This window comes from Leptonychotes weddellii, chromosome 6 (genome assembly GCF_054177405.1).
Source record: "Leptonychotes weddellii isolate Sample4059 chromosome 6, ASM5417740v2, whole genome shotgun sequence".
Lineage (NCBI taxonomy): Eukaryota > Metazoa > Chordata > Mammalia > Carnivora > Phocidae > Leptonychotes > Leptonychotes weddellii.
This window is the reverse complement of record NC_138374.1, coordinates 66,791,827-66,817,118: the sequence shown is the minus strand read 5'-3', so window position 1 is coordinate 66,817,118 and position 25,292 is coordinate 66,791,827. Positions and strand designations below refer to the sequence as shown.

Genomic DNA, 25,292 nt, shown 5'->3' with positions numbered 1-25,292 from the left:
AGGTGCCCCTCCACCTTTTCAATAACATATCACACAGGAACTTGGGTACAGACTTCATCATTTAATAACAAAAAGAGATAATCATTCTCTTACAAAGAAAAAAAAAATCCTTGCCCCTTATTTGCCTCTTAATTTCACTGCTTTTTATGCTCCATTTGCACTCAGTATATCCTGAGAAATGCTACAGAGCTGGCAACTCCTGGGACTTATTAAGTATACCTGTTTTGGTTATTAATTCCCTTAATGGTAACAGAAGTCACCTTGAATGTAGACAGTTAGCCTACCTGACAGAGGGGTTAATGGCTTGTAATAAATCCTTGTGGTTACATTAAGAGGCAGGAAATTTCTTATATGATGGATTATTAAACTCTTGCAATTGCTATTAAGATTTCCCTCAGTTTGGCTGTGCCCCAGAGGCAAAACCTCTTGACAGCTCAGCACAACATGCAGAAAGAAAAACTTGTAAACACATGCTAACAGTAAACAGAGCCAAAAGAATAACTGACATAAAATACAAAGTCAATAACACCTTAAATGAGAATAGTATTTCAATGAAGGAGCCCGATCTTTCCTACGTGACAGAGTGGAGGAAAAATTGAAATAGCGCATCCTTGAGTGGGTTAAGAACTCTTTGGTGTAACTTCATGTTTATAGAACCCGTGATGCCCTTTTGGCCTTCAACAGAACACTGTCTCAGTTATTATTCCACTGGGTGGAAGACAGGCGAAGAAGAAAACAGGGTAGTGTTCCACACTCAGGGGCTAAGTACTTTGCCTAGATGAGCAGAAACAGCCCTGGAAAGATGGGGGGAAAAATCTAGAGACTGTTTCTTATGCAATGAGCTGAGAAGCAGAACATGATTATATTTGCAATAATCAAGACCTGAGACATTCTGTCCTGGGTCCACAAGAGAAATCAGCAAAGTTTTTAAGGAACTGGGAGGAGGGTCCTGTGCCCACCGGCACAGTCTGATCTCCATCAGCTTTGCTGAGCCTACGGCAATTTCAGAAATTTAAATCTTGCCACCCATAAAGCTGACAAATCAAGGATGCAGTTAGTCCTAAACCATCCTAGCCTTCTTCCAGAACACTCTAGTACTCACTCTGCAATGGAAGAGGAAAAGTAAACACTGCTGCCAGAGTTATATTCAGATTTTAACATGGAAAACATTAACAAAGGGGACAGCATCCATGAAAGCGTTCTACCACTTTCCCCACGTACTTTGTGAGAAAAATGTCTTCCTTGCCATTGCTTTCTGAAATAAATTAAAAAGTTTTTTTTGAGGTAAAGATGTCATCTCTCCTTAAACAGGATTCCAGGAAGCAGCACCTATAATAGATGCTTAATGTACCTACGACTGCCTGGCACACGATAAGAGGGAAACAAGAAACCGATTTTTGGATTAATTATCATATTCTCATGTCTTTAGATCAAATGTGTATAGACCCCAAGCCTCAAACTGCGGAACCTTGCCACAGATGGACCAGATCCTGATATAAACAAATGTAAACACATTGCAATGAGTACCAAGTAATAACACAGTCACACAAGAAAAGCCAAAATAGCGAATTTAAATTATGAGGTAGAAAAATATCTCGTAAAATGGAAAGATGTTCCCAGTATACTGCTAAACAAATAGGTTACCAAAAAGCATCTAGAAGAGAGGTCTGTTTTTGTAAAACTGTGTGTGTGTGTGTGTGCATGTGTGTGAGTGTGCGTGTATGTATGTGTGTGTGTGTACACAGCTGTGAGGACATATTCATTTCGAAAATAAAACCAAAACCATGACTGGAAGGTCATAACATCTCAACAGTGGTTAACTTTGGGTGACAGGGTTCTGAGTGATTTTTATTTCCTTCTTTTGCTTGTCTATATTTTATAAATTTTCTAGAATAACTATGTGTTACTTCAGTATGGGACAAAATTAGTTTTACAATTTAAAACAGATTTAAAGAAACCTAGACCCTTAACTAAAATGGCTTCTCTGGGACTCTCTGTAGAAATCTTCAGTGACCCAAAGACATGATTAGATGCCTGCTCCTGGTCTACAACAGAGGTCAAATAACTGTAAGTGGGTGACAAGTTAGAAGGCAGGAAAAGCCCTCGTCAGAACACTTTTCTCTCTACCTGAGCATAGCGCAGGAGCTTCTCAGTGGCTTCAGGGTCTTTATTCCAGATGAGATCTTCACAGAGCTGGAGAAGCTCCTTGTGGATATCATCATATACAGGGAGGCTTCCCGCATTCACTATCCCCATGTCCATACCAAACTAAGGGCAAGAAAAAGAAAAAAATGAGGATTTCCAGGGATACTCTACATCAGGGGTCAGCAAACATTTTCTGTAGAAAATATTTTTAGGTCACAGTCTCTGTCATAGCTACTCAGCTCTGCAACTATCCCAGAAAAGCTGCCATGGACAACATATATAGCACGAATAGGACGTTATTCACAGAGACTGGAAGCAGGCCAGAGCCAGTCTGTGGGCCAAAGGGGACAAACCCCTGCCCTGAGTTGCTCTACCGTACCTTGATTGCGTGGTAAAGGAAAACCCCATGCATTGCTTCTCGAATGGCTTCCATTCCGCGGAAGGAGAAGGACAAGTTGGAAAGACCTCCACTTACTCGGGCTCCAGGTAGGGTTTCCTGGCAAAAATTTTAAAATGTGAAAAGATTTCCCTATTTTGCCAAAAGCAGGAATCACAGCCCTCAAGCTTTATATGTAAGAGTGGAAAGTAAAAAACACGAAGTTCGACATAATCCAGAGCTTCTTGTAGCCAGACAGAGACCAAAACTTGCCATATTATGGCATCGCGAAAGCACTGCCTCATAGAGTTTCTCCTACTAGGCTCTAATATCCCTGAGAGAAAATAAAAAATTCTGCCTTATCTCTGTAGGTCTCCTCAGTGGGCCTGATGAGGCCGCGGTACCTAGTGAGTATGCCATAAAATATTTCCTGAATCGGTAACAGAGACAGAGAGTGTCATTCACTCAAAGGCTTCTGGAGCCTGAATGAACCAAGTCCCTAATTCACCATAAACTTGACTAATTCTAACAGGACAGAATGAAACTGAGGTTCCCAGCACACCTTAGAACGATGCCCAGCATCAGCACGCATGTGGGAATAACAGGAACTCTTACTCCCTGTCGGCTAAAGTGCAAACCAGCTCAAGTGTTTAGGGAGACAGCTCGCCGTACCTACTGCTGTGACCCGACCATCCCACTTCTGGGGTATACGCTATAGAAAAACACATGTGCACTCAAGTTACACATACAAGAATGATCACGGCAGCATTGCTCATACTGTCCAAAATGGGAAACAAACCAAATGTCTATCAACACTAGAACAGTTAATTGTGGAATAGTTACACGATGAAATGTTATACCTTCATGAAAATGAACAAAGTCCAAGCTACAACAACATAGATGAATTTTTTAAGTAAGTTTGGGTAAGCCAAAAAGGCCTAAGAATCTTAAGACTCTATTTATATGAAGCTCAAAAATTGGCCAAACTAAACTGCATTGTTTATACAGCCGATTCTTGGTATTTGCAGGAGTTATGTTGTATAAAGTCACTGTGAACAACGAATTCGGGAATATTGAGAACCACTGCTCCTCGGGGGAAAAGTAGAGTTATGCTTCCATGAACCCCTGGTCACACAATTTTCATCTACTCATCAATACAAAAACCTGTTTTATGTGTGTTTCTGTGTAAAGACATCTTGTTTAACGAATACTATTGATTCACTAACACTGAGCTCGTGGCCAACTGGCTCTCAACGACTCATGTCTAAACAAAGCTTATCTAAACACAAGCATTTTCTCCGTAAGGCTCGTCACGGCCTTCCTGCAACCAGGAACATTAGAAAGCACTTTAACACTATACTTGGGGGCCATTTAGACAGAGAAATAAATTACCCTGAGAAAGGTCAAAACGGTGAAAAACATGGCACTACGTAGACCGTGCACTGGACACTTGTTTACAGAATGAGAGCTGAAACAAGTAGCAGAGTTTGTGGACCTCATCTGGGAACACGTGGGTTGGGCCACTCGAATTGTTCACCTCTCTGCAGAATGATTGCAAAAGCACCAAGAGAATTGATTTTGGGGTCACAAATAAACTTTAGCAAGTAGGTGAATCTGCAAACACAAAATCCATGGATAATTCAGACTGTACATAAGCGATAAAATGATAAAGAAAAGCAACAAAGTGGTATCATAAAACAGGATGACGGCTGCATCACAAAATTCAAAAGTTGAGGGTGTAATCTGAAAGGGAGAGTCACAGGGGCGCGCATGGTCTGTTTCATGACCTAAGTAAAAGCTATTATGTGCTTCCTAATTATTTATTATATCCTGTATTTTTTATATATTTTCTCCAGTATGTACATTCTACTTCATAGCGTAAAACATCACATCAAAGAAAAATAATAAAGGGCCCTAAGTTTCAGAAAACCAATTTACTACCTAAGAGTAAACTGTCAACATTCCCAGCCAATAAACAGATATGTTAGCTCAAACTATTCACTGGAGCCATGACATAAATTTGAGTGATGTCCTGAGTAGAAGAGAGAAAATACCCATACTTACTTTAATGATTTTTGTTGCCTGGATAAAATTAACAGCATACAAGTTGTGCTCTTCCATCCCGGTACCAATGGTGAGGATGTTAGGGTCAAAGATGATGTCATTTGGATTAAAGCCCAGTTTTTTCACAAGTAGATGGTAGGCCCGCATGCACACTCTGATTTTGGTGTCTGTTTCTGTCGCCTGGGGAAAGGAGCAAAAGATGTAATTTAAAATAGAAAAATGAAGCGTTATCTATGAAAACAGAAGCACATTTTACTTTTCAAAGGCACTTAACTCTCAGTGCTTGGATTTCATAGAAATCCAAATGCCAAGCAGCCTCTCAGCATTTATCAAATTATCTCAGAGGAGGAGATGGTTTAAAGTCACTTTGTGCTTTCATCCGCACAACAGCTACACTGCTTCTGTGAAAATCACATCTTACACACACACAGATGGTAGATTAATAAACAGGCTTCATACAAAATACACACATGCGATAAAGATTCAAATGCTCCTAAGGAACAATGAAAAAATAAGCATCCCTCCTGTCCCGAACTGCCCGCAGTACCTTAATGCATCATCCAGGCAACGCTACCACAAGCTTCCTGCTCTGACATTCCAAAAAGATTCAAGGATATGTCCCCAGCTTCTTCCCAACCCCCCAAACACTGGCTAATTAATGTGGGCCTTAAGCCATCAATATAAATTAGTATTGCTCTTCAAAATAATGACATTGGAAGGCAAAGGAGTGACTCCAGCAAAGACTCAAACTCCCAGTCACTTCCCCTCATCCTCAGAATCAGGGCCCACATCTCCGGTTTGAATTCCTACCAACTGCCCCTCCTCTACTCTACTCTCCCCTCAGTTCCTCTGACAGTCCTGAAACCTGCCAAGCTCCTCCTACCTTCAGGCCTTTCCATTTATCGATGCCACTGGTGTGTAGCTCAGGACACACCAGGACGTGGCTGTGTGCCTCACGTCACTCGAGTCTCTTCCCAGTAAGGCCTTCCTCACTCACCGGCTCCAAACCAGCCCCTCCGCCATCTTGCCTGCTTCCTTTGTCTTCTTTATGGTACCTCTTTCTAGAACTTGTATTTATTTGGCAACTTCTTTATCTGTTTTATTATTTATTATTAACTTGTTGAGCCAGAATGCCAATCTTGCTATACCCCCCAAGTCTACAGCAGTGCCCGCCCAGAGTATGTACTCAATACTGTTCACTGAATGAATGTATGCTGCTTTTACTCAAAGCCTTTCCGAACTTTGTCATGGAGACTCTCTTCCCATCTAATTTACAACCTCAACACAGAGCTTATGCCACAAAGTACATTCTGAGTGATTTCTTATATAAAAAATCAAGTCTGGGCTGCCTGGGTGGCTCAGTTGGTTAAATGTTCGCCTTTGGCTCAGATCATGATCCCAGGGTCCTGGGATCAAGTCCTGCATTGGGCTCCCTGCTTTGTGGGGGGTCTGCTTCTCCCTCTCCCTTTACCCCTGCCTGCCCCCACTTCCCCGTGTCCTCCCTTGCTCTGCTCTCTCTCAAATAAATAAATAAATAATCTTAAAAAAAAATATATCAAATCCGCTCTGAAGAAAAGCTGAACATTTGCTAGCACTAGAGTAGTTCCAAAAAACTAAGTCACATACAATTCTGAAGAGATGTGCAAAATGCTCCTGGAAAGTGGCCAACACCAATGAACCGCATGTTGAGTCTCCAAGCTGCCTACTTTGAGGCAGGGCACCCTTGGCTAGATGCGGACACTAAGCATGGTGAAGACTCAGGTCCTGATCACACACATTCTGACCTCTGGAGAGGGCTCTCCAGGCAAGCACACAGATGAGGGTGGGGACACTGTTGTAGCTCCAGGGTATTCAGGGAATCCCCACCTTCTAGAGAAAGACATGGTAGTCTAATTACACAAAGAGCTCGCGCTTACACCTAGGCTTTCAATAGCTTACCTACTTTGGTATCCATTCAACTATTCCCTTCAGTCTCGAATGTCTCCCTGCTTCCTGCAGCTGGTAGGGTTAGATTTCACCTCTGGCTGCCTCAAGGCACCCATGACGAAGCAGACCAAGGGGCCCTGGGAGAGGGAGACAGGAGTGGGCTCTGTGGCCTCACTGCTCCAGGCTTTAGGGAAGGTGGCAAGCTCTCATCTTCCTTAACTGAATTTCTTCAACAACTTACTTACTCCTTCAGTGAGAGTGACAAGGTTAAGAGCAAGATGTGGGCCCAGAAGAAAGGAGTCAGGAGCAGGTCACCCAGGGAAGCCTTTAGTTTTAGACTTTGGTTCATCCTTTACCAGCGAGCCAAATGAGAATTCGAGGTTCCAGGTTCATGGCCCAGCTAAGCTCCCTAAGAAAGAAGGTACAGGGGTTTGGGGCTCCAAAGCTAGAAGCTAGAGCTTCTTAGAACCTAGTTTGGTTGGTAGGTCAAGAAATCAAGGTCCTGCTCATTTCTCCAAGCCACGAAGGACACCTGGCCTTATCTGGCAGGCTAAGTATGCTCCTCACAGGGGAGCAGGAAGTCCAGCCACCACACAAGCAACAAGGAGGAAGGTCTTCCCAGGACAGGAATCCTTTTATAGGGCCGGAACAGAATCACCAACTATCAGCCCCAGAAGGATGGGGCCTTGTCAAATTGTTCCTGTAGCACCCAGCAGAGTGCCTATCACCTTAACAGACAACTCCTATCTGCTGGATAAACAAAAGAATCTCAGAATGACCAGGCTTTCAGGGTACGGGCCTTTGCCAGGAGCAGGTCATATCACGTTAGATTCGCCAAGGTTTTCTTTGTCATGTTCCTCAGCCAGGGTTATGAAATACGCACATCAGTCAGTCTCAGTCATGCCTGAGGATCTCACAGACCTGGAAGAGAGGTCCAGGAGACCCGGAAGAGAGGTCCAAGAGACCCAGAAAAGAGGCCCAGGAAAGAACGGAATGGGAACCTTCCTCTATTTGCAAGGGCTCTCAACTCTGGTTGCATATTATCGCTGGAGGCTTCTTATTCGTGTGCTAATACCTGGACTGCACCCTAGACCCGTTAGATCAGGATCTTGAGAAGAGACCTAAAGCAACAGTATTTTTAGGAGCCCCTAGTGATTCTAACATACAGACAGGATGGGGCCCCGGGTTGGTGAGGCGCCATCTTCTCCGGTCAAGCTATGAGAAAACCTGAGTGACAATACCACAAATCTAGGGGTCAAGAAGGAATAAATACTTTTAATGATTTTATGAGTTACCCAGTTTACTCTTGAGCTTCAGAAAGCTAGACAGCCATCAGTAGGTAGAAGATTTAGTTAAGAAATCCAACAGTCAGGCTTTGCTAGAATATCACTCTCGGGGAAAAAGGAGATAAAACAATTTTTGATTGACTCATCAAGGTGGATGCTGGGAGGAAGAGATAGAAAAGGTGGAAGATACCTAGAATCTATAAGAATGCAGTCAGACAAGGAACAGGGAAGGAACAAGACCAACGGCTGAGGTAGGTCAAAGGTTCCCCACGGAATGAGCTTCACATGGGCCAGGGAATGCGGCAGGAGGCCCATCCTGCTGCCACCAAGTCCCCAACAGCAGCGATGGAAAGGGACGTCTGTGCCACCATCAGGAGGGCACTGACAAGTCAGAAGGAAAAAAGCCAAAGAAAGGTTTTACGTTTACTTAAAAAGTTTACGAGGACAAACGTTCTGGCTTTTCAGAACCACTGAGGGCGTCGGCTTAGTTCAGAAATTTTCTGGGTGGACTGTCCACTGTGGGCAGGAGTTAGGGATGCAGAAGCAGCATCTCGAGGTCAGAAGCAAAGGCACGGGGTGAAGACGGGGGAGATCCTGCTCGTGGCGGAAGAGCAGAGTAGAAGAGTGAGCTGGGGTCACTGGAAATGCAAGGCCAACCTGGAACGTGGTGCCCCCCAGCACAGCTCATGTTCCATCAGGGAATCCGGAAGCCAGGGACTCGGGACTGAGCAGGAAACAGACCCGGTGTCAGACAGGGAACGAGACTGAGAGGCGATCTCCACAGTGTGCCAACAGCAGGGAGGAGAAAAGGGTCTCATCTGGGACCACTGCTGACAAAGCAAACGAGGAAATCAGAAACCAGACTCATCTGCCTGGTCATCATCGTGATCCAATGCCCACCCATGGCTTTTTTTCTAGAAACCACAGGCAGAGGCTGCTTGCTGGAAAAATCCTACTCGGAAGTGCCCAGGTGAAGCAGCACCATATCCTAACAGGGGGCACACGACCCGGTTCCAATCTTCTCTTTCACAGACAAGAATGCCAGGTGTGTGTGCTGGGAAGCCGGAGGGCCTGAGCTGAGGGAGACGCCAGCTATATGCTGTGCTATTACTCTTGTGAAGTCAATGAACATCCCAGGCTCTGTGGATGTCTTAGGACTGAGTGCGAGGCCCCCTATTCCTCACATCCCTGCCATGAACTCCCACCTCTGAAGGTAATCTAGAGAAGTCTCTTTCTTACTAAGAATTTAAGATCTGGGGTGCCTGGCTGGCTCAGTCAGAGGAGCATGCAGCTCTTGATCTTGGGGTTGTGAGTTCGAGCCCGACGTTGGGTGAAGAGATACTTAAATAAATAAATAAACTTAAAAAAATAATTTAAGATCTATAGTCCATCTTATAAGGAAAGGCCCAAGAATGGAAATAATCATGTAAGCTTAGCCAGGGAGTAGGGACCTCTGTAGAGCCACTGAAAAGGAGGCACTTAAAATGCAGAAATATAGGTTGGATTTTCAGAAGGTCAGAGGAGAACATGTGAGAATCAGTTCCTAGGTGTGGGCCAACTACCTTCAGAGAGGAAAAATAAAGGGAATGTTAAGAACTATTACTTCCGTTTCCTAGAACTATTTATAATACCATGGTGCGTATTTTCCTGGAAAATACAACTGAAAAACAGTATCAATTTATCTAAATTCAATAAAGAGGCCGTTACCAAATAAAAATCCAAAAAATCACTACCAAAGGAAAAATATTTATGAAAGGAAAAATACGCCAATCACAACAACAACAAAGCAACACAAAATACCTAGGAACGTTCTTGAGATTTCCTATTTAAGAACAGCTATAAAACTTGATTAAAAGTAACTGGAAAGACGTACCATGCTCCTGAATGACAACTCTGAATATTGCCAAAATAGCACTATTTTTAGGTTAGGGTTAATTAAATTTTAATCACTATCCCAATGGGGCTTTATTACTCCATAAACTGGAAAATTATTTTTCACATCAGTTTAACATAGGAAAATGTGTTGAATATAATGGATGCATTTACAGAATACTGATTCTTCTTTTATATAGTTTGCATAGGTGCAAACAAAAATGATACAGCCCATTCTATCATGTGATAATTATATTTCTAAGAAACCGACCTTACCAAAAATTATCATTTAAAATAATCATTTCAATTAGAAAAGGAAAATTAAATCTAGAAGTGAGTAGGAATAAAGTTACTTTCCCATAGAAATTTCAATGATAAAGGTGTTTAGTATTTTGTTAGAGTTAAAATAACAGGCGGCGGCCCCTGGGTGGCTCAGTCAGTTAAGCATCTGGCTCTTGATTTTGGTTCAGGTCATGATCTCAGGGTTGTGAGAGCGAGCCCTGCACTGGGCTCTGCGCTCAGCACAAAGTCAGCTTGGAATCCTCCCTCTCCCTCTGCCCCTCCTCCCTCTTGTGTTCTCTCTCTCTCTCTCTGAAATAAATAAATAAAATCTTAAAAAAAAAAAAACAGGCGATCAAAACTACTGACATCAACAGAAGACAGAGAAATGCTTCCTTATTCGCCTTTTATTCTAGAAGTTTCAGGGCCAGTCCCCTCTGCCACAGATGGCTTTGACTTGGCAGTCTTCATTGTAACATGAATCATAAACGTAAACTGAAATCGCAGGCAGATACTGCAACAAAAGCAGGTGTGAGTTCCTCTGCTCTGTCCAGTTGCAACAGTGGTTTTCCATCTGAGAGAGCCGCATTCTCCTTAGAAGCAACCGTGTCATGCACGCAAAGCGGATTCTGGTTAACTGACCATTACACCCAAAAGCGTGATGAGAACTCGTCGACAGACATGCTTTATACCAAAATATCTGGATTGTTGGTTTCTGAGCTTTGCAAATACATGAATTTTTTGTTTTGCTCTTTATAACTGCTTACCACAATCCTTCAGTGAGCATTTATGTCTATAGTCATATAGAAAAATTACTTTGTAATAGGAAAAGCAGTATTTAAAAGGAATCTTTAGGGGCGCCTGGGTGGCTCAGTTGGTTGAGCAACTGCCTTCGGCTCAGGTCATGATCCTGGAGTCCCTGGATCGAGTCCCACATCGGGCTCCCTGCTCAGCGGGGAGCCTGCTTCTCCCTCTGACCCTCCCCCCTCTCATGTGCTCTCTCTCTCTCATTCTCTCTCTCAAATAAATAAATAAAATCTTTAAAAATAAATAAATTATTAAACGGAATCTTTAGTTCTACCACCTTACTCTAGTAATTACTTCCCTTAACAGCATTTTCTGCCCATCTTTATCAAATGTAGTTTTTACATAGTCATATACAGTGTCTAATTTTCAGTTTTACATTTTTTATTTACATTTTTTATAAGCACTGTCATCCTGCTCCATAATCTTCATAATTATTATCTGAATACTCTGAATAATATTCCAACAGAATGATGTAATCTAAGTTAGCATTTCTCTCCAGTTGGGCATTTAGGTTGTTTTTTTCTTCAATAAAGCTAGTGAAAAATCCTTGCATATATAGCGTTCTTATGCTGTTGAATTCTTTTATTGGGATAATTTCCCAGAAATGAGATCATTAGCTCAAAGGGTAGGAACATTTTTATGTCCCTTGGCAGGTATTATGGTGTTTTTCAAAAGGACCGTCCCAGTTGATGCTACGCTCTAGAACGAATAAGGCTTTCTGTTTACTACTGCTAGACCAGCACAGATCTTGATCATTTTTAAGTTTACTTTTACTAACTTAGTATGGATAAAACACTACCTTAATATTGCTCTAATTTGCATTCTTTCATAACTAGCAAGTTAAAAAATTTTTTGCCCTACACTTGCTTTTTCTTTGTAGTCACATTCAGATCTAAATTGGGAAGGCTTGTTCTCAGACAGAATCAAACACTATGCAATGCTAACAGATAAAGCATGGGGATTACACAGGGCTTGGAAACATGCATCAGTCTGCAGACTGGCAGAGCAGGGATCCAAACTTGGCTCCAGCTTGTCCTAGCTGACCTTGGCTCACTGTAAAATGGGACGACAGCTACCCCAGGTGGTTGCTATGAGGACTGAGATCCACTCTGCTGGTGGTTTTCAACCAGAGTTACACATCACCTCTGCGGCTTTAAAATTCCTGAAGCCAGATTTTAAAAACAAAACAAATGAGCAAAGGAAGAAAAGAGAGAGGCAAACCAAAAAACAGACCCTTGACTAGAGAATCAACTGATGGTCACCTGAGGGGCGGGGGCGGGGGGATGAGTGAAACAGGTGATGGGGTCGTGACGAGCACCAGGTGATGCAGAGAACTGCTGAATCACTATACTGTACACCTGAAATTAATGTCACACTGTGTTAACTATACTGGAACTTAAAATTTGAAAAAAAATGAAAAAATTACTGAAGCCAGCTCTTACCCCTGACCCAGTGAGTCAGGAACTCCAGGGGTGGAGCCCAGGGACGTACATGGTTTTTTGTTGTTTTTTTTTTTTTAGATTTTATTTATTTATTTGACAGAGAGACACCGTGAGAGAGGGAACACAAGCAGGGGGAGTGGGAGAGAGAGAAGCAGGCTTCCCGCCGAGCAGGGAGCCCGATGCGGGGCTCGATCCCAGGACCCTGGGATCATGACCTGAGCCGAAGGCAGACGCTTAATGACTGAGCCACCCAGGTGCCCCCGTACGTGGTTTTTAAAAGCACCCATAGAGACTACCCTTCCCCACGGGAGTGTTTCTGCCTCACATTCCTGGTTAAGCACCACAGACACGCAAAGCACACAACACTGCATTCTCATTCTCATTCTCATTCTCAGAGCTGACCTTGCTTCCTACCTTCACTGAGAAAACAGAAGCAATTATAGACTCCCACCAGCACACCGCCCAGCGTGCCTCTGGATCCGCACTCTTACACTCGGCTTCCTCTCCTGCCGCGTGAGCCAGGCTTCCCCTCCACTAGCACACTGATTGCCCTCCCTCTCCACTTACAAGGTCACGGACCCAGCAAATGCCCCCTTTCTCTGGTGCATCAGTTCTTCCCTCTCTACCAGATCATTCGCATCATCAGCTTCTGGATATCCGGACACATATTGTCATATCACCCATCTTCTCTCTCTCTCTCTCTCTCTCTCTCACTCACACACACACACCCTTCCTTAACCTCCTATCCATGTCTGGTTTCAACACTATGTCTCTGTTCCCTTTTACAGCAAAACTCCTCAAAAAAGGCTGTTTACACCTGCTGCCTCCAATTCTCCTTATTCTCTCTTGAACCCACTCCAATCGGGCTTTCATTTCCTTAGAAACAGTACAGCAAGATCATAAACTACCCCATTTCTAAATCCAATGACAAATTCTTTGTTTCATCCAACTCGATCCACCACAGCTCTTTTAAAATAGCTCATCATGCCTTTCTTGAAGCTTGTTCTTCTCTTGGCTTCCAAGTGAACCCTGTCTTTTGGTTCCTCTCCTACCAAATAGGATGCTCCTCCTCAAATTCTTCTGATGATGATGGTGTCTCCTCTTCTCCCCAGCCCTGAGCACTGCAGCTCCAAGATGCACTTGGTCCTAGGACCTCTGCTCGACAGTCATTCCTTTGGTGACAGAGTAGTCTCCCTGCTTTAAATCCCATCCATGTACAAATCATTCCCAAGTTTATCCACATATGTCTATATATGTTAGATGACGTATGTGATCTATGTTTTTGTTTCTTACTCCCTTTGCCCTCTAAGAATATAAATTGCCCAAGGACAGAGACTAGGTTTTTCCCTGCCATCTCCCCAGGGCCTGGCACACACTAGGTGCTCAAGATAGATTTGAAAGGATTAAGGCCGGTATCTGCCTCCATCAAACAATAACAGATTTCCGTATCAATTCTTAAAAGAACACTTAGATAACAGCAACAACAACAACAACAAAGAGCTCCTAGAAAAAGAAGAGATAAAGACTCAACAGCGGGTTTGGAGAATAAATATAAGGGTAGAAATCTCACACTGAGCAGAGCAAAATGCTAGAGCTGAAAAAACAGGAAGGACAAGAAAATTAGGCAATCTTTCCAAAACATCTAGTATCTGAATGCCCCACGTGCCAAAAGAGAAGATAAAACCATTCAAGAAAACTTGCTACAACTGTGGCCGCAAGTTTTCCAAATGAAAGGGCCCAATGAGGGCCCAACATAATGGATGGCTCATCGTCAAGCGATTTCAGAACATCATGGACACAGAAGGTCCAAGAAGCATCCAGAAAGCAGGAAGATAAATAGGTTTTGCAAAAAAGAACCAAGGGTTAGAAGAGCACCAGTGTGGAAAACGATTCAAAATGATGTCAAGCTTGTACTCCGATACCCATACAATTGTCCCAGAAGTGTCAAAGTAGAATAGGGCCACTTTCAGACATGTAAGGCTTCAAAAATATTTACTGCCATGTTTTCTTTCCTAGGCAGCTGACAGAGGACGCACTCCACCAAATGAGAGATTAAGCCAAGAACTCAGACATTATGAGATGGAAAAGCCCGAGAGAGGGGCGAGAAGAATCCCTGGGATGGTGGCTCAGGGGCCAGTTGGGCAGCCAGCCTACGACCTTCCAGACCATGTCAGGAGACTGGGAGGGAGAATTCTTCAAGAAATCAAAATGACCGTCTACTGAGTGTGCCTGGATACACTGGATATTGGAAGTGTACACGACCAGGGGTATTCTGAACATACAATCTGTAAGAAACAAAGCAGACAGTAAGTCCTGATCTCGGGGTGCAGGAAAGGACTGGAGCTCTCGCACCCTGTCTCAGCCTGTGCACTGCTTACTGATGTGAGCGCCGAAAATAGTTACAACTAAAATTAACTGTACTGGGAGGGTGTGGGGAGAAAGGAAAGATGTGGGAAGGAGGGGGTAGAGGAGAGTAAAAATGCCAAATCTGTGGGCACTACAGAGAGGCAATGAATAACAGCGGAAACGGGGACTTGGAGATAAGGAGGTAAATGCTACAAGGAGCAGATAAGAAAGCTGACAACCGGTGCCTCTGGGCGTCTGGAGGGCTGCGGGCTTCTGTTTTCCATAAAGAGCCACACAGAACCATTTGTCTCTGGAACTACCCACGTAGACATCTGATGGAAAAATAAAAATTATGTCCGAGGGTCCCACCACACGGAACTAGTAGTGGAAGAGGACTGGGTAACAACTTCACAGACACAGGAGTTAACTGCGTGTGTCCAAATGCTGCACGCGCATGCGCTTTGACCTAGCAGCCCCACTTCCACGAACGGACGAGGAAAACCAGGGCACAGGGGTAAAGGACTGAATGAATTAGGGTATTCGCTGACCACACTCATTCCACTAAAAAATCAAGAAACAACTATCATTTCACTCTGCTGAATGATAGCAGATCTCGGCTCAAATCCTAGTACTACTACATGCTACCTGTGATAACAGGGACTCAAGTGCATGGAATACAAAAATAATAATCATATATACCCAACATTTACACGTTGGGAGGAAAAGCTGATTTAACGTGTGAGGTGTGCCTGCTTGGTAAGAGTAAAGGTTCAATACCCGTTCATTATCAAAATGATCTCCTCTGCACTCTTCTGAATTATTTGAATTTCTCTCCTGATGAAAATACATCTTTTGTACAAATACAATAACCCTTTAGTTAAAAATAATTTTATTCTAAAAATACACAAAGCAGAGAAAGAAAAACAACATATAATCCCGTTTGTCAATTATATAAAAGAAGTCAGTATGTCCCCATCTGAAACCATCCCTACCCTCCAGTTACCTAGCAATTTTTTTCTCTGCTTATACAGACACACATATACCCATATTAATTCTTTATTAAATAAAACCAGAATCATGTCACCTGTTTGGTTTTTTTTTCCATTTTCCGATATATTGTTTCCATGGCTTCCATCACCTCATTCTTTTTACCTGGTACACAGTATTCCTTATGGCATGTAGTAAGAACCAAGGCATTCCACTACTGAAGAACTTTCAGAGTATTTCCCATTTTTCGCTACCACAGAGCCACAATAATTGTGAACATATACCCTTACATATCAGCTTATTATTAAATTCCAAGAGGGAGCTGATTCATAAGGAATGGAGTTTTTTTCATTGTTTTTTAAAAAATATTGAATAGACACAAAAATAGCTGTAAAAGTCATGTGAGGTATATAGCAACAACAGGGGCGCCTGGGTGGCTCAGTCAGTTGAGCATCCGACTCTTGGTTTCAGCTCAGGTCATGATCTCAGGGTCATGAGATCAGCCGGTCGGGCTCTGCACTCAGTGGGGATCTGCGTGAGGATTCTCTCCCTCTGCCCCACCCCCCACTCATATTTTCTCTCTTTAAAATAAATAAATCTTTAAAAAAATAATAAAGCAACAATACAATATAATCACTGCACGCCCTCCCTCGGATGAACTATCATTATGTTTGAAGTTTCCCATTGCCCCTCCCTGACTCCACAGCAGAGACATTATGAGAGGTGCGTGTGTCAATCTTTTACTTTTTTTCTCTTTACTAAAAGAAACAAATATCTCATTAATGCTTCCTTTTTCCTATCTTTAATCATTACAACATATAGTATCTTCTCATAGGTTTATTGGCTATTTGCATTTTTTTCTATAAGCTGCTTATTCATTTCCTTTATCTTCTTTTGGGTTGATTTGGGTGTTTTATTTTCTGATTTACGGAAACGCTGCATATTGGGGCTATTAACCCGCTGTTACTACTCATGTTGCAGATAATACCATGCCCTTCACCAGAGAAAGTGTTACATTCCCATGCGGATAGCTCTATTAATTTTCCTTCTGGCTTCCCAACTTTAGGTGAGGATTTGCCCATACACTCTTTAGAATTTTGCTTTATATGTTTAGATCGTTCATTGACGCAGACTTTATTTTAGTAGATGGTGGGAAATAGGTCTGTACTTTATTTTCTCCCAAGTGCACAGCCAGTAGGTCTAATAGCTTTTACTGAATAATTCCTTTCTCCATCGATACAGCGACTACTACACATCCAATTTTCACACACACACGGATACAAGTGTCTGTACGTGTGTATGATGCGCGTGTGTGTGCCTATGTGTACACATACACATTTGTGGTGTTTACACAGCTGTTTCAGACTCTGTTCTCTTCCACTGCTCTGTCTCACCCAGGGAACGCCATGGAGCGAGGTCCAAAGAAATCACTCACCTGCCCTTCTTCATCAAAAGCCATGACCACCGCAGCAGCTCCAAACTTCTTAATCTTTCTAGCCTTCGCCAAGAAGTCATCCTCTCCCTCCTTCAGGCTAATGCTGTTGACAATGCACTTGCCCTGGCAGCACTTCAAGCCGGCTTCAATCACGGCAAAATTGGAAGAGTCGATGCACAAGGGCACCTAGACCAGAGGGGCAGGAAGAATCAGGGAAAAATCACAGGTCACACAGATTCCCTTCTGAGGGCCAGCTCCCAGTCCTCATTTAGTATGTAGGGAAACAGTACACCAATAACAGTGTGGCAGAAAAAGGATTTTAATGTACTTGTTCTTTTAAAGCCCATAACACTTGGAGTGATTCCGGTCCTACAGGCGACCCCATGCATGAGTCCAAAATTTACACACATCAAAGATCACAGCTAAATACCAGGACGAAATCACAGAGCTCAGCTCATCTGCTTCATTCCCAGTTTACACCTTCCAGTGCCTACAGCTCAAACAGGATTCCAGTATCCCTGATTTGACTCTGGGATTAAGGTTTGGCCTCACATCCTCGGGAACAGCCCTCCAGCCAAGTTATTCACATCCAATCTTCCCTTTAGAAAATCAAGTTCCTGACTGGATAAGACAAACAAAATTTTACTCTTAGAAAGGAAAAGACGTAATATTTAATAAATGTATATAACTACGAGAAAGGACGAAGTTGGAAGGCACAGATGAGAACAGGGCCAATTTTACTAGTCTCCATGCATTCATGCCTCTGTTCCGGGAAAGGTGAAAGTAAGGGTTTCGAGGCAGGACTAGAGTCAAGCACAGAAATGAAACAGGGCAGCTGATCTAGGCTCCTTTGCTTAAGTCACTCAATAAGTATATAATTAAGCGACAACCACATTAGGCCGCACGCTAGCCTTGGGGGCAATGACAGAGTTGGTGGCTCCCTGGCTTCCCCGAGCTTTATAAAGATAAACGATTTAACAAGTAACGACATAAAGTGTGGGGGACGTGAGGGCAGGAGAGGGGCATAGCTGTCATGAAAGCCTGCTTCAGGGGCACCAGACCCCACCTGTGCATGGGGGGCGGGCAGGAGAATCACGGAAAGGTTCCCAGGGCAATTGGCTCTTCCTCAGGCCCACCTCCAAAGGAGAGAGAGCACAACGGAACAAGGGATTCTCGATTCTACCTTTCCCAGCACGCTGGTAATGACAGGTTTGTGGTCAAGTACTAGTGCCAATACCAGGCCAATGTTTTAAAGTGCTGGTTGAGTGTGGTGTCCCAACTCCGCTGGTGAAAATGTGCTAGTCGCACCTTTTTATGCTTGACTCCAGCTGTTCATAATTTGGTCTCAAATAAATTGTGGTAGGAGGTCCAATCCAGGAAAGATAAGGAAGAACAATTACTGGAGCAATCAGAACAGTAATTAATTAACAATGTCTTAAGTTACACAAGGCTGTTCATAGTGAAGGCACCTTTATCTTCAGGGTTTGAGAGTCAGACACAGCAGGTATGACTGCTCCCACTTCAGGGCAGAGGAAGGAAACTCGGGTCAATGGTCAGTTGGCTTGCCTGGGACCATAAGAGTCTTCCGACTCCCAGCAGAGCCCCCTTCCTACCCCTCAGCTGATGAACAGCTGCTCCCCCTTCTCCGTACCTTAAATTCTCAAAATATTTACTCCCAGAGGAGTGATGAGGCTTTTTACTGAGGAGTTTAAAGACACAAATGAAAGATGGGTTAATGTAATCCACTGCTTACCGCAAGACGCCTGACTTAAGCACTGGCTGAAGGCCTAACGAAACACTGACAGCCCCGTCTCTCAAAGCACTAGGAAGTTTCTTTAAAAAAGAACTTCACAAATCACTTCTCCATCACAAATTCAATGGTAGAGAAATGAAGTAAAAACTTTAAAGATTTTAGGATCCACCTAAAAAATGTTTTAAAGAACTGGACACACAAATTAGTTTTCATCTTTTAAAGAACAAATGTAAAAGCTGACATATGCTATTTTGATTTAATCTTGTTTTATAGTTTTGTTTACTCTGATAAGCCCCAGAAGGTCTCTTCCTCCCGCAATAAGGAAGAACTGCCTGAGTGACCCTGTGCTCAGAACAGAACTAATGTCTTGGTAGGAACAGGCAACTAATGTCCTTCAGAGACGTGGGAAGGAGGTTCTTAGTCCATCCAGACATCAGAGGAAACTCAATTCTTGTGAGCAATTCCAGAAGCCTTGGAAACAGCTGAGCTGAAGTCACAACTCTCTCTGGTTTATATCGAAAGACTACCATTAGGGAAGAAAGTGACAAACAGAAACCGTTCACTTTCACTGTAGGAAAAGAGAACACCAGGGCGTGAGATGACGGATCCCTGGGACAAGTGACAAAGTTAAATGAGTGACAGATGAGGGCAGGTAAATCCCCTCATTTTGTACAACCTTGGCGATGTCGGGCTCGGAAGCAATGAAGTTGCAAAATCTGGTCATTGCACTCGAACCATCCAGCATGCCATCATCCATGTTGATATCCAACACCTGTGCTCCCATTTCCACCTGCACTTTGGCAACACTCAGTGCTTCCTGAAGGAAGAATGCCAGAGGAGGCAGCATTAGGAGAAGGTGACTCAAGAGAAGGCTACAAAAGTCATCCCTACCACCCCAGCAGTCCTTTCAAATCAGACTGGATGAACCAGCCTCCCCAAGTCCCGGCCTGCTCTTCTCCCATCCATCATCACAATCTGATGACTGGCCTTTCCTCCACATCTCCTCCCTCATGTCAGTTCACGACTCAGAATCCACTAAGGCTCTGTCCTCCTGCCATAAAGAAGCTCAACTCCCTCAGCCTGGCGTTCAAGGCCCTCTGTGACCCGGCCCCACTCTTCCCCTCCTGGTTCCCTTCACCCAACCACATCTGTTTCCACTTCAGGGTCACAGATCACGTTGTCTCCTCTGCTTGGGATACAATCCCCTTCCCTTCTATACTGTTTAGGACCCAGCTCAAGCCCCAACTCCTCCAAAAAAGTCCTCAGAGAAACCATCCACAACTTCTGTGACTCTTCAGTGTTTGCCAAGACATGCAAAGTGTGTTGCAGACTGTTGGTAAGAGTTACATGAAATAGGAGTTAAATAAAATCCAACAGATTTTTATACTGGAAGGCTTTTCAAATCCTTTAATACACTGTCACCCACTGTAAATATCCAAGAACAGAATACACAGCATTTCCCAACTTGTGACCACTGAAGGAGTATCTTGTAGGCTCAGTGCTCCAGAAAACATACTTTGGGTGGGAAACACGGCTTATTCCACAATGATGTGCTGCCTCTGTAACTTCTGCAATGACTGTGATCATTACATCATCGTGGTCTATGAGATCATCGTTTCCCCGGGATTTCATGAGTATTAGCTTATTCCTCAAAATAGAGTGTAAGTGTTTGGAACTCTGGAAAGGTCTTAGGTTTCTCCTGCTCTCCTTTGAACAATGCTGGGCAAAATATACACATTCCATAATGCTTTCTAACTAACTGATAAAACAGAGTTTATTTTAGGTCTTCATCGTACACTTTGTAATGTAATAAAATAAATAAGGATAAAATCAATAGTAGCTTCTGATGTTGTCTTATTTTTTCTTTAGCTTAAGAAAACGACATCGAAATTTTAATCATTGTGACAGAGCAGGCATGAGACCTTTTGCATATGCCACAAGGAAAGACCATTCGTAATGACCCAAGGTTACACAGGAAAAGGATCACAATAAAATTCAGCACATCAAAAAATGTTTTTTCAGTATCGGCAATGTGTGAAATATTATAAAGAATCGAAAGCATGCGTCCCAATCCCTGTTCCTGGAGGGCTTACATCTAGCTGGGGACATATGACATAGTCACACAAAGAGCCAGCAGTGTTGCCATGTGAGGTGTGAGTCAAGTGCGAGACGGCCTGCAAAGCAGGAGAGGGCCAGTCTCTGCGGACTGAAATGGAGGAAGCCACCTCAGAGGAACAGTCTTCAGCTGGCCCCTGGGAGACAGACTGGAGGAAGCAGAGCGGAGACAGCCAGCAAACTGGTGAGACCAGAGATCGAAAGAGCTGGAAAGCAGAGATGCCAATACCTGACCTTTCTATTCCAGAAAAGTCACGGAGTAAAACCTTGGAGGTCCAACCCTCCCAAATGGGCTCGCTACGATGACGTCATTTGTACAAGGTGAGCAAAAATCAGCCCTGGAGCTTCTTTCAAGGTCAGTGCTCCTTCCGTTAAACCACAAAGGCTTGAGGGATCGCTAACTCAGGGAAAAGTAGAATCAAATGAGGAGTCAGCCCTAGCGGCCCCCTGACAGATCCCACTGCCTCCTCCTGTGTCCTGCAGGCAGGGACAGCAGAGTGGCCTTGGGGTCTATCATTCACTTGCTGTGAACAACAGGTGAGTAGTTTGCCTTCCCCCAGATGTACGTGGGGAAAATGGGGGTAACAATAGAACCTATCTCATGGGTCTGTGAGGATTTGGTGAGTAATGATGGAAAGCACCTCGCACCATGACTGGCACATAGTAAGACCCTACTGAAGGCTAGATATTACTACTCCCATCCGCTTTCATGTTCCTAAGTTGCCCTCTGTCCTCAGTATCAAATCTATCAAATCTGACAGCTCAAAGGGACACCACAGAATGGCCATAAGAATCAAAAAGTAAATAGAAACATGGCCAACTGAAGAATGCTATGTAACTACTAAGGGTCATCAGGACTTCAGAGAGGAACAAACAAGAAAAAAAAGGCATGGGTGCAGAAGCAAGCCTTCTGGAATGTTCGGGTGACAGGTCAGGATGGGAAGACAGTCTGGTGTCTAAGTGAGCGAAATGAATGGTGGCCTAAAGAGTTTGGATTTTCTCCCATCTGCACAAAATGTGACCCTGTGAAAGCTTCTGATCTGGGGGAGGGCTGTGACAAGAGCTCACGGCAGCAGCAGCAGGAATGCAGGGCAGAGGGCAGACGGAACCTGCCAGGAACCAGCAAAGCAGCTAAGCAGGCCGTGTCGGTGTGCCACAGAGGGGCGCCACCGAGTGCTTCCGTGGAGCAGTAACTAATAAGTCCATGAAGGCTGATAAATGGCTCCTTTCTTGGTGATTAAAATGAAGTCTGCTTTGATACTGATTTCTGGAAAATCTATTTCCTAAAGCTTGCAAAACCTCCAAGTGACAGTTGATGATAAAATAAATCATCACGAAAGCCCAGACTAAATTCCTCCAATGTTTAACTTACTATTTTAATAAGAAAAAAAAAAAACCTATCCGGCTGTGTAGGGTAGGCTCTATGGGGATCAGAGTTTGCAGACCCACAGAGTGACCAAGCTGAGAAATACTATGGCTAACCCGTCATGTAGACTCTCCAAGGCAGGGGCCTATTCCTTCTTTTCTGTGTGCTTGTTTATTTTAGTCTAGGAGCCAGCAGAATCAAGACCACCGCACTAGTCAGCTGTTGGATGTGGTCACGAGGAAGTGACTAGGAATGCTCTTGGCTTCTCCTTTCCCTGGAAGGATTTGTGAGAAGCCAACATGAAGAGTATTCTCAAATTCTTAAACTTACTTCACAGTTAATAGAAACAGCCAGAACCTGGATCCCTCCCACCTCACCCCACTTCAGATCCCAGAGGCAGTTCTTTTTGACAAATATTAATAACAGCAGCTTCAGTCTCCCGAAGCCGCAGGCTCCCACCTGCCCACCTGCTGCAGACACACGTGACCGTTCTCCTCACGGTCCCCAGAAGCTCTGCTAATAACACTCTCGAAGGCAGAGCTGTCTCATTTACATGCTGTCTAGCCAAAAACATGGCAGATGCCTCAAGGGTCTTAATGAGATGCTCACTTCATAGTTTCCTGCCATGATGAGTTTAGCAAACTTCCTGGATCCTGCCACGTTACAGCGCTCTCCAATGTTAACAAAGTTGGTGTACGTTCCGATCCTGAAGGGCTCTAGACCTTAAAAGGAGAAGCATTTTGAAAATTTTCTGAAAATTCATATGATGACATGAGACAGACAGAAAACAAATGTTTTCATTGAGAAAGAAGCTTCGGTGGCACAGCCCACAGGACTAGACAGGATCCCTGATGTGGGATTAGGACCGTGGCCTCCTCCCCCAGGGATATTTAAACACAACAAAGGCTACATGTTACAGCTACGTGGACACCCAGAACTCCCAAAAGAAGTATTTTAGGAGTGGAGATGCAAAATGTTTCTAAAGAACTGCTTCATACCAGCTCTGAGAAACAAGGAAACATTATCATCATACCCCTATTTCACCAAGAGTGGGGGGTGGAAGCCATGAAGTTAGAATCAGAAGGATCACTCTGCAGCTGTCCACCCAGACATCAGCTTGAAGCCGGATGGAGTAAGCTTTCATAATCACACCAGCTGTGAGCTGAGAGCTTTACCTTATGTCTTTGATCCAGAGGCCATGAACCTATAACCAGCAAGGACGAATGGGATCACAAGGAAGGACCCATGCTGAGCCCCGGGAGACAGGATTTGCCGCAGCACACCCCCCACTCATGAGCTGACGCTGGGAAAACTGGGGCTCTCTGCACCTCTCTCCTTGTATCTCTCCTGTTACAGGCCAATTGAGGGGCAAATACCAGCTTTCTAATTATGAACACATTCACGGAAGTAAAAAGCGAGATGAGGCGTAAAGTATCACTATAGAAACAGCCCTTAACTGTTTTTGCTCTACTTGTTCTATTGAAAGTGTGAGGCAAGGGGGGCTTGCAGGGTGGTTACAGGAAGGATGGAGGGACAGCCAGCCGCGGGTTCAAAGCCCAGGGACACTTCTTTCATAGCTTCTGATCGTATAAAAGAGAGATGTAAAAGGATGGTTTTTCATACTTGTTTCGTACATTTCATGGCACTATTGTAAAAATGAGACTAGAGAACACTGATAAGCATAAAATTAGCACCAGCAGTCATAGCCGTTGTTGTCAATAAAAGAAAATGGCTTTTGTGTCCTTCGTCAAAGCACTGGTTGAGAAAGAACAAAATATCAGCGAGAGGAAAAAAACGAATATGAGATGAGCAATCATAAAAGTATTCCAGACTGTTTAAGGGACTGGGGAAGCTATCCCTTCCCAGTTTCGTCCTATGATTTCTTCCCACTGGGAGTGACCCTCCGAGTGAGCCGCAGGGTGGCCCCGGGCCTTAGTCAGACCCGGGGGCATGCAGGACAGGCAGACAGCTGGGCCGACGCGTAAATGCTCAAGGGGTCCTGCATCATCACCCTATGAGCGCCGCATACAGAGGGCTTCTCATCAGTTACACATGTGAAGTATCTGATATAAAAACTACGTTTTTCTTAAGTTTGTAATCCATGAAAGAGTATGTTTGATGTCATTCTTTAAAATCTGATTGAAGGTGATTTTTAAAGCAATTTAGAAATAGCACATGAAATTCAAATCAGAAGAGGATTCTTTTATTCTTACATCTAAATTCTTCTTTAAAAATCGTATCTAGCAGCGCCTGGGTGGCTCAGTCAGTTAAGCATCTGCTTCAGGCTCAGGGCATGATCCCGGGGGTCCTGGAATGGAGCCCCATGTCGGGCTCCCTGCTCAGCGGGGAGCCTGCTTCTCCCTCTGTCCATCCCCCTGCTTGTGCTCTCTCTCTCAAATAAATAAAATCTTAATAAAAAAATTAATTAAAATAAAAATCATATCTAAGTGGTTCTCTTCTTGTTTCAATTGTGGGAAAGGCTGACTATTTAAACTGCTAGTCCTTGGCTGAAGCAAACAAGTTTTAAGATCTAAGGATGAAATAAACTATCCTACCACACCTCTCTCTGTTTTCTGGAGAACAAAAAGAAAACAAGGAAGACTGAAGAGGGTTTTTAACCCAACTTCACACTCACTCACTGGGATGAATGAGACTAGAAAAAAAGTAGGTGTTCCTTTTACTTTCCCTTGTATTTTATTTCAATTTTCTTAGAGGAACATAAGGAACAAAAATATTTCAATTCAGAGAAATGCTAAATTCTAAATTATTAGGGTGCCTAATTTCCCATGTGCGCTATTTGCATGTTCTCTAAGAATCTGTGTGTGTGTGTGTGTCTATATGTATATATATATATATATGTAGACACACACACACAATTATTTTCCTTAGAAATACTACCTAACAATACATCATTGAAGTATTATGGGGAAAACATAAAATTTAAAGTTATGTTTCTAATGGATGGCATGATAAACTCTTTTATTAACGTTCCTTATTTGAACATCAACACTCGTTCTCAAAAAGGGAAGCTGCCCACCTTATGGGACTGTCGAGCACCAGAGAACAGTCAATACCACACCTCTCTGTAAAGTC

General features: G+C 43.5%; 1 protein-coding gene across 3 annotated transcripts in view; it reads right to left on the bottom strand.

Moving 5' to 3' along the window:
• MTR (5-methyltetrahydrofolate-homocysteine methyltransferase) overlaps positions 1–25,292 on the bottom strand; it is a 93,277-nt gene that overhangs the window by 35,756 nt on the left and 32,229 nt on the right. For all 3 annotated transcript variants that reach the window (XM_081824329.1, XM_081824328.1, XM_081824327.1), the window contains exons 13-18: positions 22,809–22,921; positions 19,395–19,535; positions 16,966–17,151; positions 4,586–4,765; positions 2,525–2,641; positions 2,128–2,268 (exon numbers count right to left, since the gene is read on the bottom strand). In XM_081824329.1, coding sequence (XP_081680455.1) covers positions 2,128–2,268; positions 2,525–2,641; positions 4,586–4,765; positions 16,966–17,151; positions 19,395–19,535; positions 22,809–22,921 — 878 coding nt within the window. The remainder of the gene's footprint in view (positions 1–2,127; positions 2,269–2,524; positions 2,642–4,585; positions 4,766–16,965; positions 17,152–19,394; positions 19,536–22,808; positions 22,922–25,292) is intronic.